General features: G+C 38.5%; 1 protein-coding gene across 5 annotated transcripts in view; it reads left to right on the top strand.

Annotated features, from left to right (window-relative positions):
* Positions 1-5,876: 5,876 nt before the first annotated feature.
* The window catches only part of pbld (phenazine biosynthesis like protein domain containing), a 75,200-nt gene continuing 63,924 nt past the window's right edge, over positions 5,877-17,152 (top strand). For 3 of the 5 annotated variants that reach the window (XM_088334856.1, XM_088334855.1, XM_088334860.1), the window contains exons 1-3: positions 5,877-6,043; positions 9,635-9,737; positions 15,480-15,578. In XM_088334856.1, the coding sequence (XP_088190982.1) occupies positions 5,960-6,043; positions 9,635-9,737; positions 15,480-15,578 (286 nt within the window). In that variant the 5' untranslated portion in view covers positions 5,877-5,959. The remainder of the gene's footprint in view (positions 6,044-9,634; positions 9,738-15,479; positions 15,579-17,152) is intronic. The other 2 variants (XM_088334858.1, XM_088334857.1) reach the window with 1 other exon arrangement.

Raw genomic sequence — 17,152 nt, 5'->3', positions numbered from 1 at the left:
CTTGACTTGACTTGAATTACACACTGGATTCCTCCGATGGCATTCTGACCTCTAAACACTCTAATGTCTCCTGTGGTGTTCCACAGGGCTCTGTACTTGCCCCCCTTCTTTTTAGTATTTATATGATTCCGCTTGGTGACATTATCCGCAAGTATAATATTAGTTTCCATTGCTATGTAGATGGATTCAACATGTTGTCCTTTGAGACATTTTGTGATTAAGGGCTATATAAATAAATGTGACTTGACTTGACTTGAATTACACACTGGATTCTTCCGAAATTTGTGTTGCCATGGTCACCAGTAAATTTAATAAATGTTTCACACAATTTGTTATTTTGCCAATGTTTCAATGAGATAATGTGCAATGGTTTCTGCTGTCTCATTTGGTGTCTTTAACCTAATTTATTTTGCTTATTATTTTGCACCACACTTCTTCCAGGCAAAGTACTGGATTATAACAGTGAATATTTTAATTTCTCCATGGTTACTCCCGTCTGTAGAAACACCAAAGCAGAGGATATCTTTGAGGGACTTTATGAACGACTTCAACTGGGTGGGGCGCTGTAACGGCATTCACAATGACTTCGGTCTTAGTCCGAGTACTTCTGAACTTTTTGGCGGTGTTTGAGTCTGGAAATGACGTTTTCAACAAGGCATCCGTCCAATCCATGGACCGGTAACTTTTTTGGAGTTTTTTAGTGTGAAACGCTAACACACCCTCCGCTGCGTTTACAGCATCCTCTCTTTACCCAGGTCTTGCAAGGAAGTCGGTCAGTTTAACAGAAGAATTCTCCCCACACACAGCTTTTTTTGTGTTTCTCTGTGTCCATGTAAGCTTTAAGGTCTCAGGCACCTTTGTTAGACACTGAAATATATGTGCCAGCTTTGCACACGGTACACTCTGCCTCACATTTGTATTGACTGGGAATGTGTGGGGAAATTTTTATGCAGCCCATCTGTGAAGATGGATTTTCGTTTTCTCTGTCACTGAGCACAGCCGAACCAACCACTAGGCAGGGTCCCAGGGAATATGTTACAGCATGTTTGGGCATGTTTGGTCACCTTAGATAATTGTATCGCCTTTCAGGATAAGCAGTTCACCATTCAAATAGTAAAATCACTTTTAAAGATTTGACATATTTTGAAAATCGAGACTAACCTTGACTACTCGAGATATAATGTGTCACAGGCTTGTGCAAATACAATCCATAAATTTTCTCAAAGGATGCTAACCTTGAACCTTTGCCCTTCCTATCATACTGATTTAGGAAAAAAGCAAAGATACTGAATAATCATGGAAGTCCAAGAGTGTCATAATTCAATTAATAGAGCAAACTTTTAATAAAACAAACATTCAATGATTAAAACAGCTTTAAAACGAACAGTTTGATGCTTGAACGAAACGTCCCTTGGATGCAACGGGGACGCATCTTCAGTGACGTATCTTGGGTTCATTGAGTGTTTCGGGTCTCGCAAAATCAGACACTCTCGTCCAGGTGACCCAGCCGAGGTTGATCACGGCAGTTCACGGATCTGGCCTTTGGAGCCACAGCCACCTAATAGCTTTCTATGTGACTTCACTTGCTGATTTGCCTTCTTCTTGGCTGCCCCTGTCACTCCCAACCGTCCTAGGACTTTGCAAATGATTGGCTCATAGAAGATCTTCCAGCCCCTGCCCCTGCAGACCTCCACCAGTTCCTTGTACTTCGGACGTTTCATTTCATTGCCTTCCTCAATGCGCTTTTACCAGGGTACAGAATGATCAGATGTTTTTAAGCCTCAGATTATATCATATCTGGCCGGAGGGACTTTACTGCGATGTGCTGGGGGAACTTTAGATGTTTTCCCAGGTCGACGTGCAACTGCCAATCAGCAGCAGTGTGGAGGAGTTCTGTTGTTCTCTTCGGACATGCCTGGGGTTTTCTCTTCTGCCTTGATGAAAAAGATTGCCTTGCTCTGGGTTAATGGTGTTTACTTGCGCTAATTTCTAGGGCTACGTTCTCAGCAACTGCTTTCAGCACCTGGTCATCAAACCAGTGATAGCGACCATCAGCCATAGACTTGAGCAGCTGATGTGGGGATGTTTCAAGGAGCCTCTTCCAGAGCAGATGGGACAGGAGAGTGTCTCACTATTTCCCCACACATGGAGGTTCGCTGGGTTTGAGAGGATGTTTTCAACTGCCTGCACAAGGAACCGGACACGGTGGAAGTCTGCTAGCATGATGCTTAACTAGGTCACTTAGCACTGTAACTTGTTATTGCCCACTGCTGCTGCAGGCCAACTGCCCTGCTCAGCCATTCTTCCTCCACACCTGCTCGGACCTCTCCTTGAGTACCTGGTGTCTCTCCTTTCCCCGGGTCTTGCTCACTTGGGTCTTCGGGAAGTAGCCCAGGCCTGTTTTCCCCTTTGCCAAAATCTCCACCAATGTCTTCTGTCTCAGGCGTGACTGTGACACCTCCACTAAAATCTCAGCTCTCCACTGCCTTCCGTTCTTACTTCAATCCCAGGTGATGACACCTCACTGTACTTGGAAGCCCTGTACTGTGGCGCCACTCTTGTATGTGCTACTTTGAACTAATAAAATAAAAACAGCCTTAAAACAAACATTCAGTTGATTAAAAACTTTTTGGGGGAAATAAATTGTCTTTATTAATGAGGGGGCATTAGCTCAGGAGGTAGAGCGCTCTTCTTGGGATCAAGAGATAGCAGGTTTGATTATATGTCGAAGTGTTTGGGCAAGACACTGAATCCCTAATGCCCCCAATAAGCAGGTTGGCGCCTTGCATGGCTGCACGGCCGCTATTTGTGTGTGAGTGTATGTGAATGGGTAAGTGTGAAGCACATTGTAAAGCGCTTTGGGAAGTCTTCATTGACTTGAAAAGCGCTATATAAATGCAGATCACTTCATTTCGATGAAAGTTTAATCAGAAGCTTACTTTATATAATAATGTAATAATAAACCAAGCACGTTTTTATTTCAACACGTCCTCTTCAAATTACTTTATTAGGCTGTTCTAAAACATAAAAGCGATGTAAAATTAAAATACAATAACATTACAATTAAAATATTTTGTTAAAAGCTTCTTAGTTAAGAGGCATTTTTATAGATTGAAAAATTGTTTTCTTGATTGAATATGGGACTCTCACACTGCTTGAAAAGAACTCGACTAAACAATTGAAATGAAAACAGGAAAAAAAGGCTGATGTAAAAAGACAAAGCTTATCAATGTTGCAGTCAAATTTAGAGTTATCTGCAAAGTAGTCATGTCAATTTTAAACTTGAGTAAACATGCAAAACAAGGAGAGACTTTTTAGTACCTTTCTTTTTTTTTTTTTTTTTTTTTCCTAATTTTCTTCTTTTCAAAAGTGGGCGCATTTTGGGGATTTGGGGACTTTGAGTATCCGTATTTTGTCTCCTTCCCAGTATTTTGTGCTTCTGTCAATCGTTTTTGGTGGCACGACAGAAAACAGTGACATATAGTGAGAAAATGATACAAACTCTCCCTTTGCCTTTCGTATTAAGACAGGGACCTCAAACTGTCATCCTGGGGGGCACAATTGGTCCCCGGGCTGCGAGTCCCTTGGTGGAGAGAAGAAATGTCGGTTGACCACATATTCTCCCGGCAATTATAGCTCAAGCTCCGACAATGCCCTATTGCTGTCCCAATCTGATGCTGAGAATTAATGCATTTGTTACCTCCCATCTTGATAACTGTAATTTACTACTCTCCGGTCTCCCAATGTCTGGCATTAGCTGGTACAAGACATAAAAGTTTGATCGCATTAGCCCAATTTCAGCATGTCCGATTTTTAAAAATCCGTAGGTTTGAGAGCATTCTATATTTGGGCTCCGGTGCTCTGGAATGTTCTGCCCTCTGAGATTCGATCTGATACCCCAATGGAGTGAAACTGTTTGAATCTAGGCTTAAAACACACATATTTTATGACATTTGTATGACCTATATTTCATGTTGGTGATGTCTATGTATTGTTTGTTGATTGCAGCCTGGTCATCCTGGAAGTTTTCTTCATTTTGAGGTTTTTGAGTTTTGCCCTCATGGTCTGCATTTATATAGCACTTTTCAAGTGAATGAAGACCAAAGCGCTACACACTTTTCTCTTTTTACACACTAACTAACTGATGGCAGTGTCAGCCATGCTAGGCAACCTGCAATTGGGGGCATCTTGCCCAGGGACATTACGAGATATAACACGGAGGAGCCGGAAATTGAACCTGCGACCTCTTGATCCCAAGACGAGAGCTTTATCTCCTGAGCTAATCCCGCATCAGAAGATGGTGACTGTTGTCTGTACAGCCTTTTGAGACTTCTTGTGATTAAGGGCATCACAAATAAACATGACTTGACCCGACTTAATGTGACCAGATCTCAGTCATGTAGAAAATATTATATCTAACATGTGATTCATTTATGCAACTTTGAAGTAGTTTTATTTTATAACGTCTTTGGAAAATAAGAAGACTGGCAAGCTTTTTTTGAGTCCTGAAATGATTTGGATCAGTGGTCCCCAACTTCTTCCACACCCCTGACAGGGGTCATCAAACTACGGCCCATAGGCCGTACTAACAGATTTAATCCGGCAAACAAGGTGATGCTGAGAGACGCATAATAATTTTTTAGGGGTGTTTTTAATGTGTCCAAGGGCAGTCGACAAAGCATGCAACAAAACACTTTTGTTGTCGCCCTAATTGTTTTAAATTTGCAATGCAAATTATTAAATTTATTTCTTAAAAATGGAAGATAATATTTTCTATTACTCTCAACTCAAGTTTTCATTTTAAAATCAGGGGTCTGAAACTCACGGCCGGGTGATAGTTTGAGGTCCCCACCTTAATATGAAAGTTGAAAATACATTACGTGTTATGTGACCAGTAGATGTTGCTGTCTTATACCAGGCAGCCAAAAACGAGTGTTAAAATGCACAAGGAAGAATACAAACTACGGCTCAAAGTGACCAAAAGGAACCATTTTTGTTCTAATTTTTCATGCCCGGGCTTTCTCAACGTTTTTGGGTTTTTCGGCCACCCATAGAAGCAAGGTGGCGCTCATGAACTTTCTCAACCTACAATTGTTTAAAAAAAAATCCACATTTCTATGATATTTTATGTTTTTGTTTTTTTTTCCGAAGTATTTAATTTTCCTGTTGTCCTTGAATCAAAATGAGCCAACGCTTTGCAGTTAAAAACTCAGAAAAAAATCCCTACGTGTTTTTGTTTGACCTTAAATATTATGACTTTCTAAGATCGGTCCCAAAAGTAGAAAAACTGGATTCCTCCATTCACATTTGCATTTAAACTGTATAAAAAGTACAAAGAGTCCTTTAAAATGAGGACACACAATATTGGCATATGCACTACCCAGACTGCTGTCACTACTACATTCACTTTTCTTTGGGTGGGCAGAGTGTGCCCAGAATGGGCACTTGCCCCAATTGTACCCCCGCCCCCTACCCCAAAAACCTCTTCTCCCCCCACAACGCTATAGAAAAAAATTAAGACAAATGTCAGGCGGTCCCAAAAGTAGAAAAACTGGATTCCTCCATTCACATTTGCATGTAAACTGTATAAAAAGTACAAAGAGTCCTTTAAAATGAGGACACACAATATTGGCATATGCACTACCCGGACTGCTGTCACTACTACATTCACTTTTCTTTGGGTGGGCAGAGTGTGCCCAGAATGGGCACTTGCCCCAATTGTACCCCCGCCCCCTACCCCAAAAACCTCTTCTCCCCCCACAACGCTATAGAAAAAAATTAAGACAAATGTCAGGCGATGTCGTCAAGATAAACACTACCCGCCTAATTTCATCCCCTGTTCTGCCCTGGGTAGGATGCACTTTGTGCATTTAGCAACTCTGTCTTGTAATACAAACAGCCCAGGTCAAAGTCCAAGCAACACATAAAAGCGCCGTTGGATTAGTGTTTCATATTCACAATGGAGATTCCTGTTTTTATAGTGGACGCTTTTACTAATTCCCCATTCAAAGGGAACCCAGCAGCTGTTTGTCTTTTAAACCAGGTAAGTAGGAAAAGCTCCAATAGTTATTTGCTGGGGATGTAAAAATAAAGCTAACAAAGTAAGTTTCAGATAGCAAAAGCAGAGTTGATCATAATCCTAAACATGATTCATTTGCATGTGCGATTATTACTGCATAGAAAATGGATGGTTACCCACCTTATTCTAATTCTATTTATTATTTCCATAACTGTTCTTTACTGTTATTTTCACTATTGAGGTTATTATTGTCATTATTATTGATGTATGAATGATATTTAGGGGCAGCACGGTGTTGCAGTGGTTAGCGCGTGTGCGGCACAGTTCTGAGGTCTTGAGATCGGACCTTCCTGTGTGGAGTTTGCGTGGGTTTCCTCCGGACACTCCAGTTTCCTCCCACATTCTAAAAAATGCATGTCAGGTTGATTGACCGGTCTAAATTGTGTAGTTGTGAATGAGCGCGTGAGTTGTCTGTCTCCGTGTGCCCTGCGACTGGCTGGCAATCAGTTCAGGATGTCCCCTGCCCACTGCCGAAGGATAGCCGGGATGGGCTCCAGCACCCCCCCGACCCTACTGAGGATAAGTGGTGTAGATAATGGATGGATAGATGATATTCAGTGATTAGTATCATTATAAGTGTTGATAGATGGGTAAAACTAAGAATAAGTTAGGTATTATTTTAACTATTATTACTATCAGTATCCAAATGTTAGTGAGCAAAATCCTTATACAGTCAATAGAAGAGTCAAGCTAATAAATATGCTTGTTATTATTATTATTATCACTAGTCAAGTCAAGTCATTTTTATTTGTATAGCCCTTAATCACAAATAGTCTCAAAGGGCTTCACAAGTTATTACATATAAGAAGTTTAGGTATTAACACATGACGACCGTAAATTCCGGACTATAGAGCGCACCTGATTGTAAGCCGCACCTACCACATTTCGGGAGGAAAACCGATTTTTTACATACACAAGCCGCACCTGTATATTAGCCGCATGCACCCACATTGAAAAAAATGCAATACAAACACAAAATTAACCCATACCCGACACAGTCTAAAATACACAGCCCGAGTTTGCCCCGCCCCTTCTTTCTCATTTGCTCGTGAAAAACAGAATAAGTTTCTAAAATAAATACATTACACAAATATACAGTTGCAAATACATATTATACATGGTTACACATATTTACAAAGAAAGACGGTACACCAAGAGAGTTTTCAAAGCTTTAATAATAATATTATAACTTTCATCCCAAACCGTTTCTGTGAAGGGTAGCAAAACGCTACTAGCAACACGCTCGCAACACAATAAACTGATCTGTTAAAAAAACATACCCTACATTTAAAAACCACGGTAAACCATCCCCATCCTCGCGCTTATAACTGAAGTCATCAAAGTCATCCTCCTTCAGTATTGGAAAGAGACTTTGTCATGTAGACGTCGTCCCACGCTCCCTTATTCAAAAACACGCTAGCAACACGCTTGCAAAATAAAGTTCACATGCAGTAGCTTTGTTTCCTTCTATATTGGACTGCTCGATTGCGTTTAGCTTGAAAGCTGCGTCATGTGCCTTTCTTTTTGCAATTTGCATGATGAGAATATGTCTACGCTAATTTAATTTGTGCACAAGCTAAGAAGTTGCAGTCTAAATCTTACCTTTTGAGCGCGGCTTATAGTCCGGAATTTACGGTATTATCTTTGTTGTTGTTGTTGTTATTGTTGTGGTTATTATTATTATTATCAACAATAGGATTATTCTAATTGATTTTGTTGAACGTTGTTATTATTATGATATTGCTGTCACCATTACATTGTGAAAATTCATTACAATCCAGATCGGGGTCTCAACTTGTGGCCCCCAGAACAATAGTTTGAGGCCCCAGCCTTAATATGAAAGTTAAAGGGACTGTGTGTATTATGTGCCCACTAGATATCGCTGCATTCTGTCCTCCCACTGAAAAACGAGTGCTAAAAGCACAGAGACATAAAGTGGCCCAAGCATCCTATACTTTTGAAAAAAAGAAATAAACTACATACAAAAATAAAAGAAAATAGAACCATAAAAAGGAAAAGAGAAAAAGGGGGAAAAAAAAAAGTAAAACTCAAGAACTCAGAAAAAAAGGAAGAGAAAAATGAAAAATGATGAAAATAAATAAATGAAGAAAGAGAAAATTGCTTTTTTCAGTTTTTGTCTTTTTTTTCTTTCCTTCTTTTCGTTTTTTCCCATTTTTATTTCTTTTTATTTCAGTTTTCCTTTTCCCCCCTTCTTTTTTGTTTTTCTTTTTTGAAAGGCTGGGTAAAAATTGTAAGTGAAGGGGTGCTTTTTGCTCACTTTCAGTCACCGTAGTTTGTAGTCTTTCTTCGACTAATTTTTGGTTGCCTACTCATGATGGCAACATGTAGTGGAGATATATAAAACACTGTTACTTTAAGAACCGAGGAATGTTTTTATCAGTGCTGTTTTTGGCCCAACGTCACATGGATCCTAGCTTCAGAAACCCCAACTAAATTAAATTTGAGACAATTGATCTAGATTTATATTAATAGACAAAACAACTAGGTGAATGAATATGTTTGTGATTATTGTAAAAACTAAACTAAATAAATCGGTATACAATCACATGGAGGGCAGCACGGCGGGACAGTGGTTAGCGCGTGTGCGGCACAGTTCTGAGGTCATGAGATCGAACCTCCTGTGTGGAGTTTGCATGTTCTCCTCGTGCTTCTGTGGGTTTCCTCCCACATTCCAAAAACATGCATGTTAGGTTATTTGGCCAGTCAAAATTGTCCCTAAGTGTGAATGAGCGAGCCAATTGTCTGTCCCTGTGTGCCCTGCGACTCGCTGGCAACCAGTTGAGGGTGTCCCCAGTCCACGGCCCAAAGACAGCTGGGATGGGCTCCAGCACCAATGGATGGATGGACAATCACATAGAGATAACTTTTAATAATAACACAAAGCAGACAAACCTGCACAACTCATAGTTGGGGCAGACAAGCGGGAGTTTTGATGCCGGAGGTATCTGGCTCAAGCTCCCATGTCTTGTCTTTTTAATGCACAGTTCTAGACACTTAGTAATGGGTGGTCCAGCTGCTTGGGGGCAGCCACCCCTCTACAGCAGGTTCAAATGTACTTTGTATGATGGACAACACACCACAAATTAGTCTGTTTTCACCATGAACACCACTGAGAATTATTGTTAATAAAATGTATACTCTTATTATACGTGGTTCCCTTAACCACTAGGGTCGTAGGGGTGTGCCTTCGGTAAAGTACAACCTCGAAATTCATGGAGACAAAAATGATGATGATGGCAGTAAAAATAGTGATGGTGACAATAATGATAATGATAATGATGAAGTGACTGTGCATTCACAGAACCTGTGTAAATATGTTTATTCGTGAGGTGTTTGTTATATGTAAATACACAGGGGATCTAGCTGTAAAACACTATTATTAAAAAAAATCATATACTTCCTATCCTTTTCGGACATGTTACAGTAACATTGTTTTTGTTTTTTTGACTTGTTTTGCTTCATTTGTGTTTTTATCACGTTTGAAATAAAGTTTCATTTATTTAAAATAGTATCCCTGCATTTGTTTTTTGACAGGAGCTGCATGACGAATTGTATCAAAAAATCGCAGCAGAGATGAACTTATCAGAAACAGTCTTCATCACCGCAGTCGAGACACGTTTTGAGGATTTCACAACAGGCGAGAAAAAAAGAAGTTTGAATGATGATGACCAAGTATTTTTTTGTCAAGGTCTCAATACAAAGCTATAGCTAGAAGAGTAGTGCAATTCTGTAATATGAATTGTAGTCAGTAAAAAATACAAGATTAGGGGTCTCAAATTAGCATCCTGGGAGTCGTTGCAGGGCGCTAGTTTGAGGCCCCTGCCTTAATGTGAAAGTTTAAGGGACAGTGTGTATTATTTTCCCACTAGATGTCACCTTATTCTCTAGTGCCACTGAAAAAGAGTGCTAAAAGCACAACAAAAAAAGAGAAATATACGGAGACTCAGTGACCAGAATGCACCTTATTACTTTTGAAAATAAGATAAATAGGAAAAAACAGAAAATAAATAAAACTAGACAATTCCCGAGGCAATTGTGAGAGTTGTGATGGATCAGGAAGATGATACCGGTAGGTGTCCGGTAGGTGGCCCAAGTGAGTCAATGTCCCACATGAAATTTAACCATTGGTGGTTGCTAACGAGTGGGTGATTTGAGACATAATTTGTTGACATGTGTCCGTTAGCATTTTAGCATTAGTGTAATACTTTAACATAAAGCAGTTAGAATTTAGCCGTTAGCATCACTTTTTAGCATGTACCCATTAGCATAACTCATTACTATGTGGCCGCTAGCATAATTTGTAAACATTGAGCCGTTAGCATTTCAGCATTAGCATAATTTGTAGCGTGAAGCAGTTATCATTTGGCCGTTAGCATCACTTTTTAGCATGTATACATTGGCATAACTCATTAGCATGTACCCATTAGCATAATTTGTAAACATTGAGCTGTTAGTATTTTACAATTAGCATAACTCATTAGCATGTAGCCGTCAGCATAATTGGTTAACAAGTAGCCGTTAGCATTAACATGCTTTTTTAGCATGAAGCAGTTAGCCTTTAGCCATTAGCATCACATTTTAACATGTGACCATTAGCATAACTCATTAGCGTGTATCTGTTATTTTGTAAACATTGAGCTGTTAGCATTTTATCATTGGCATAATTTTTTAGTATGAAGCAGTTAGCATTTTGTCGTTAGCATCACTTTTTAGCATGCAACCATTAGCATAATTTTTTTAACATGTAGCCGTTAGCATAATTTGTAAACATTGATTCGTTAGCATTTTACCATTAGCATAATTTCTTAGCATGAAACAGTTAGCATGTAGCCATTAGCATCACTTTTATCATATATTCATTAGCATAACTCATTAGTATGTAGCCGTTAGCATAATTTGTAAAAATGAAGTCTTTAGCATGTTTTCATTAGCATAATTTGTTAGCATGAAGCAGTTAGCCTTTAGCCGTTAGCATGAACTGTTTACATGTTGCCATTAGCATAATTTGTCAGGATGTAGCTGTCAGCATATTTTGTTAATTTTTAACTGTTAGCAAGTATCCATTAGCATAATTTATAAGAAAGTAGCAGTTAGTATGTAGCTGTTAGCATAATGTCTTAGCATGAAGCAGTAATCATGTAGCTATAAGCATTACTTGTTAACATGTATGCATTAGCATAATTTGTTATCAAGCTGTTAGGATTTAGCTGTTATTATGACTTGTTAGCTCATTGCTGACAGTGTTTAAAGCTAGCAGCCGCTAATATTTGGGCTGGCTAAGCCACCCCAACTCATCACCGACAGTGTTTACAGCTACCTTGCGCTAATATTTGGGCTGGCTTAGCCAGCCCAACACTTTGCTAGTAGAGCACATAGCATTCACCATTTACCCATGTGTAACAACCCTAAATCATGTGCGACACAAAGGTTCACAGTCACTCTGTTTATTGCCTGCATTCAGCAAACAAAACAATAAAAAAGTCAGGGCATCTGTTCACAACTGCAATCATCTTCAGCGCGATGATATTTAGCTGAAGCTACGGTCAGCAGACAACATGCGAGCACATTAATAGTGAAACTTTAATAATAACAATGAACATAGCTTTCCCACGTACCTGCATTCAGTAAACAAAACAATACGAAAGTCAGGGCATCTGTTCACGACTGCAATCATCTAAAACATTAAAAATACTTAAACGGGACATCACTCAACAGGCCGCACTTCGTGGCGTATTTGCATCAAAACATGTTGCACCATCGTTTCAAGCTGCATTACTTTACTTTTAATTTAGTGCTTTTTTATATGCATCATTCAGCACAACTTATATATCTTTATATACAAAAATAATTTGTGAAAGCAGCTCCTATATCTAGCAAAATATGCATTTTTTTATCCATCTGATATTGGGCACATCATACCTTCAGCACGATGGTATTTAGCTGAAGCCCATAAAGTGCCAAACGAAAAACGACAGTTGCAGACGCCCATGACTTAACAAATGAATGAGGTACCGGAATTTAACAGTAATGCAACAAAAACACGGATTTTGTGAGAATTCAAAAAAAAACACTCAAAACAATCAAATTTCAACTCTGTTACACCTGGTTAAATTTAATGTGCGTCAGTCACCCACTCAAACCACCTCTGGAAACTCCGTGGTTACCATGGCTACCAATTGAAATGAATGGGCCCATGCATTTTGGATTGGCCCGTTCTCTCTCCATTCATTGTCTATGTCGCTTTTTTCTCGTTTGACGGCTAATTGTGTTGTTATGGTAATTTTTGGTGTACAAATCGTTGGGGTACTGTAATAGCTCTGTGAGAAGAAGCGAGACAAACTTTTATGTAAGAAGATGAAATGATAAGATTTTGGACGAGATTAATAGTTGTGTGGCCTTGCCACTCACAACACATTAACACTGTCTTACAGCTCAGTTGGTGATGTGTGTTGTGAGTGGCAGGCCATCACAACTAAAAAGAAAAGAAAAGAAAAGAAAAGAAAAAGAGAAAAATTGTAAAAAAAAAAAAAAAAAAAGTAAAACAGGAAAGGACAGGAAAAGGAAAAGCAAAGGAAAAAAATAAAAGAAAAAAGGAATGAAAGATAAAAAGGAAAACAGAAAGAAAAAAAAACATTTAAAAAATATTTTTCATTTCTGATTTTCTTTCTTTTCTCTTTTGTCCTTCTTTGCGTTCCCTTTACTTTTCTTTTTATTCCAGTTTTTCTTTCTTGACTCATTTTTATTTTTTCTTACCTATTTTTTTATTCTGTATTTTTTAATCTCTCGTTTATCGAAAAAAAATTGGAAGAGAAGGGCTGTTTTAGTCTCCGTAGTCTGTGTCTTCCTTGGACTCAACTGTTATTTTTTTGTTTTGTTTTTCTTTTTCCTTTTTTTCCCCTTTTCTATCTTTTTACCTAATTTTCTTCCTTTTTTCATATTTTCTTCTCTCATTTTCTCTTTTCTCTTCTTTTATTTCTTTTTTGTTGATTTTTTTCTTTGTTTTTCTTGCTTTTTCATTTTTCCTATTTTTTTCTTCTTTTTTGCGTGTTTTCCCCCCTAGCTTTTTACTTGTTTTTATTGCTTATTTATGTTTTTTTCTTTTTTTCACTCTTTTTTCTTTTGTATTTTTCTTTTTCTCTCGTCTCTTTTCTTCATTGTTGTATTTTGGGGGGATTTTGCTGTATGTTCCCCCTTTTTAAGTAATTGTGTGCATGACAATACATTGTAATTGGTAATATATGGATTAAACGGCAACAAAAAAAATCTGAAGAGTTACTTTGGAGCCGAAACAGCTGGCTGTTTTTAGTCAGCTGAGCCGAAAGAGCGGTTTTTCAGAAAAGGGATGGAATTCCCATCACTACAACAAAGGGATAAGCTGGAAGAGCTGCTCCCTCCAAGGGGCCTGAAGCACAAACTGTGTGCAGTAGGAGACAGGAGAGTCCATGCTAGTGTTCACTGACATCCACAATATGAATGAGATATGCGTTTCCCTGATTGCCAGCAGTACTACATCCTCTAAATTGTTTTTCTTCCTTGTGCTTTGTAACACTTGTAAATAAAGCAATATCTAGCGGCGAAATGTACACTAATATGTCACTTGATAATAAGAGAAGCTCGTATACATTATTAAATACATGGATACATGGGACTGTTTGTTTTTACAAAAACAAAAACAAAACAGCATTTATAAAAAAATATTATTTCTCTTATAAAGTCAAGTATTTTTTTTGACTTTATTTGTTGAGTATAAAAAAAGGTTAAAATGTTATGTATTTTATCGTTTTATTTTTAGATTTTATATATATATATATATATATATATATATATATATATATATATATATATATATATATATATATACATATCTATTTATTTATACAGTGGCTTGCGAAACTTTTTGCCCCCTTGAACTTTGTGACCTTTTGCAACATTTCAGACTTCAAACATAAAGATATAAAACTGTAATTTCTTGTGTAGAATCAACAATAAGTGAGACACAATCATTAAGTGGAACACACTTTATTGGAAATTTTAAAAAAATTTAACAAATAAAAAACGAAAAAGTAGGTGTGCAAAATTACTCAGCCCCATTGAGTTAATACTTTGTAGCGCCACCTTTTGCTGCGATTACAGCTGCAGGTCGTTTGGGGTATGTTTATATCAGTTTTGCACAACGAGAAACTGATATTTTTGCCCATTCCATCTTCCCACCAATTTTAACCATCTTCCCTGTCCCTTCCATTAAGGCCAGATTTGTGCAGTATACAACTGATTGTTGTCCTGTGGATAGATTCTCCCACCTCACCTGTAGACCAGTTCATTCAGAGTTATCATGGGCCTCTAGGCCGCATCTCTGATCAATTTTCTCCTTGTATGAGCTGAAAGTTTAGGAGGACGGCCCAATCTTGGTAGATTTGCAGTGATCTGACACTCCTTCCATTTCAATATTATTGCTTGCACAGTGATCCGTGGGATGTTTAGAGGTTGGGAAATCTTTTTGTTTCCAAATCCAGCTTTAAACTTCTCCAAAACAGTATCTCGGACCTGCCTGGTGTGTTCCTTGTTCTTCATGATGCTCTCTGCGCTTTAAACAGACCTCTGAGACTGTTACAGTGTAAGTGTATTCATACAGAGACTTGATTACACACAGGTGGATTCCATTTATTATCGTTAGTCATTTAGATCAACATTGAATCATTCAGAGATCCTCACTGAACTTCTGGACAGAGTTTGCTGGACTGAAAGTAAAGGGGCTGAATAATTTTGCACACCCACCTTTTCAATTTTTATTTGTTAAAAAAGTTTAAAATATCCAATAAATTGTGTTCCACTTCATGATTGTGTCCCACTTATTGTTGATGCTTCACAAGAAATTGTAGTTTTATATGTTGATGTTTGAAGTCTGAAATGTGGCAAAAGGTCACAAAGTTCAAGGGGGCCAAATATTTTCGCAAGCAACTGTTTATAAGTACTGGTAACATAGATATTACAAGGTTCTGTAACACATCTACCTGTCTGTTTTTCTTTCACTCTTTCATTCTTTCTCTGTCCTTTTCTTCTCTGTATCTCTTTTTCCTTCTATGAATTGTTTTCTTTCCTTCTTTATGTCTTTACGTCTTTCTTTCTTTCTCCTCCCTACTTCAAATGATTCACCTGTAACTCGTACAAGATAAGTTATTATATATTATCAAGTGGGTGCCTTACACACTGATAAGTAGCAAAAAGTAGCTCAACGTTTAAAAGGTCGGAGTCCCATGCTATAGAGTAACTCAGTTACAAACTCAGTTACTTTGTGTAGTGAGTAACTATATCTAGTGATCTTTTTAAAGTACATGGCCAACACTTAAAACCAGTGAAATACTATTCTCTGATTGGACAGGTTCGAGGTTCCGTCTCCGTTGGTTCACACCAACCACAGAGGTCAATTTGTGCGGTCATGCAACTCTCGCCTCTGCTGCCGTTCTCTTCAAACACAAGCGTGAGACATTAATTTTTTTAAAGTAATATACAGTGCAAATTTAATATTCACAATGCAGTATGTCCACACAGCAAATTAATGACACACAAGGAGTGGAATTATTTAGAGCTTTAACAACGAATCAATAAAGTCGATAAAATTGATGATTAAGCGTTGGCAACTAATTAGATCATCTATTGGTTGTCTCAAGTGATTTATGAGTCACTATGTGTGTTAAATAATTGCAAATAAGAGTGCAGGTTTCCTTTTTTTATTGCATCATCACAAAAAAATTGTCATGAAATTCAATCATAGCCATGCTACCTTTCTTCAAGCATTTAGCAGTACAACCATCCAACCTAGGTGCCTTTCATTTTTTTCACTGCCTCTTACACCTCCCATATTTCCACAGCCTTTACATGTACATCACCCAACACGAGCATTCTCCCCATACCACAAAACGAATCGACTCTCCCTTCTCTCCCATCCTCCACATTCAGCAACTCCTCAAAATACTCCTTCCATCTCGTCCTGACTACACTACCACAAACCAGCAAACTACCGTCCCTATCTTTCACTTTATCTTCGCACTTTCTTACTCTATTGACTTCTTTTCAGAACACTTTTCTCCTTTCCTTAAAGTTCACTCCTATCTTTTGACAGCATTCATCATTTGCTTTCCTTTTTGGTAGTTCCGCTGCCTCTTTTACCAACCTTTTCTTCACTTTATACCTCTCATTTACATCACCTCTCTTATCTTGCAGCCACACCTCAAAGGCGCATCTCTTCTCTGTCACAGCCTCTGAGACCTTATCATTCCACCATTCAATTCCCTTCCTAATACCTCGACCAACTTTTCTCATTCCACGCACTTCTTTCGGACTCCTCAACACTTCCTTCTTAAACCGCTCGCCCTCCACAATCCATCTATTCTCAGTTTTTCTTCCACATAAAAGTGATCGGACATACCACTCATTTCACCTCTATAAACATACACATCCAACAATCTACTTAACATCCCTATCCTAACCACTACATAATCCATCAGTCCTCTATCCACCATCACACCACCATCCACTCTGACAAAAGCATATTCACGTCCCTCTTTTCAAACAACGTATTCGCAATCACAAACTAATTTTCCACACATAACTCAATCAATTTCTTCCCACTGTCATTTCTTCCTGGTATTCCATATCTACCAACCACATTTTCAACCATTCCATCACCCAGTCTAGCATTCAGGTTACCGAGTGTTACCACTTTCCACCCCTCTTTCGCACTTGCCACACATTCGGACAAATTCTTCCAGAATTCCTCTCTATCCTCAGCACTTCTTTCTGAACCAGGTCCATATGCACTTATAAACATCCATACTTCTACACCCCACTTTAATCGCACCCACATCAAGCTGGAAGATATCTATTTCCCCTCCACCAGCTTTTCCTTTGCTTTCTCACTCACAACCACACAAACTCCTTCTCTAGCATGTCCACCCGTAATTCCAGACTTTCTACCATACATGCCTCCAAGCTGTAATTCACCCTTTCCTTTCATCTTTGTTTCACTTAAGGTTAACACATCATCCTTCTGAT

The sequence above is a fragment of the Urocampus carinirostris genome, chromosome 4 (genome assembly GCF_059441175.1).
Source record: "Urocampus carinirostris isolate Australia breed hairy pipefish chromosome 4, RoL_Ucar_1.0, whole genome shotgun sequence".
Lineage (NCBI taxonomy): Eukaryota > Metazoa > Chordata > Actinopteri > Syngnathiformes > Syngnathidae > Urocampus > Urocampus carinirostris.
Note: the sequence above shows the minus strand (reverse complement) of the source record. Positions and strands in the feature narration are given on the sequence as shown.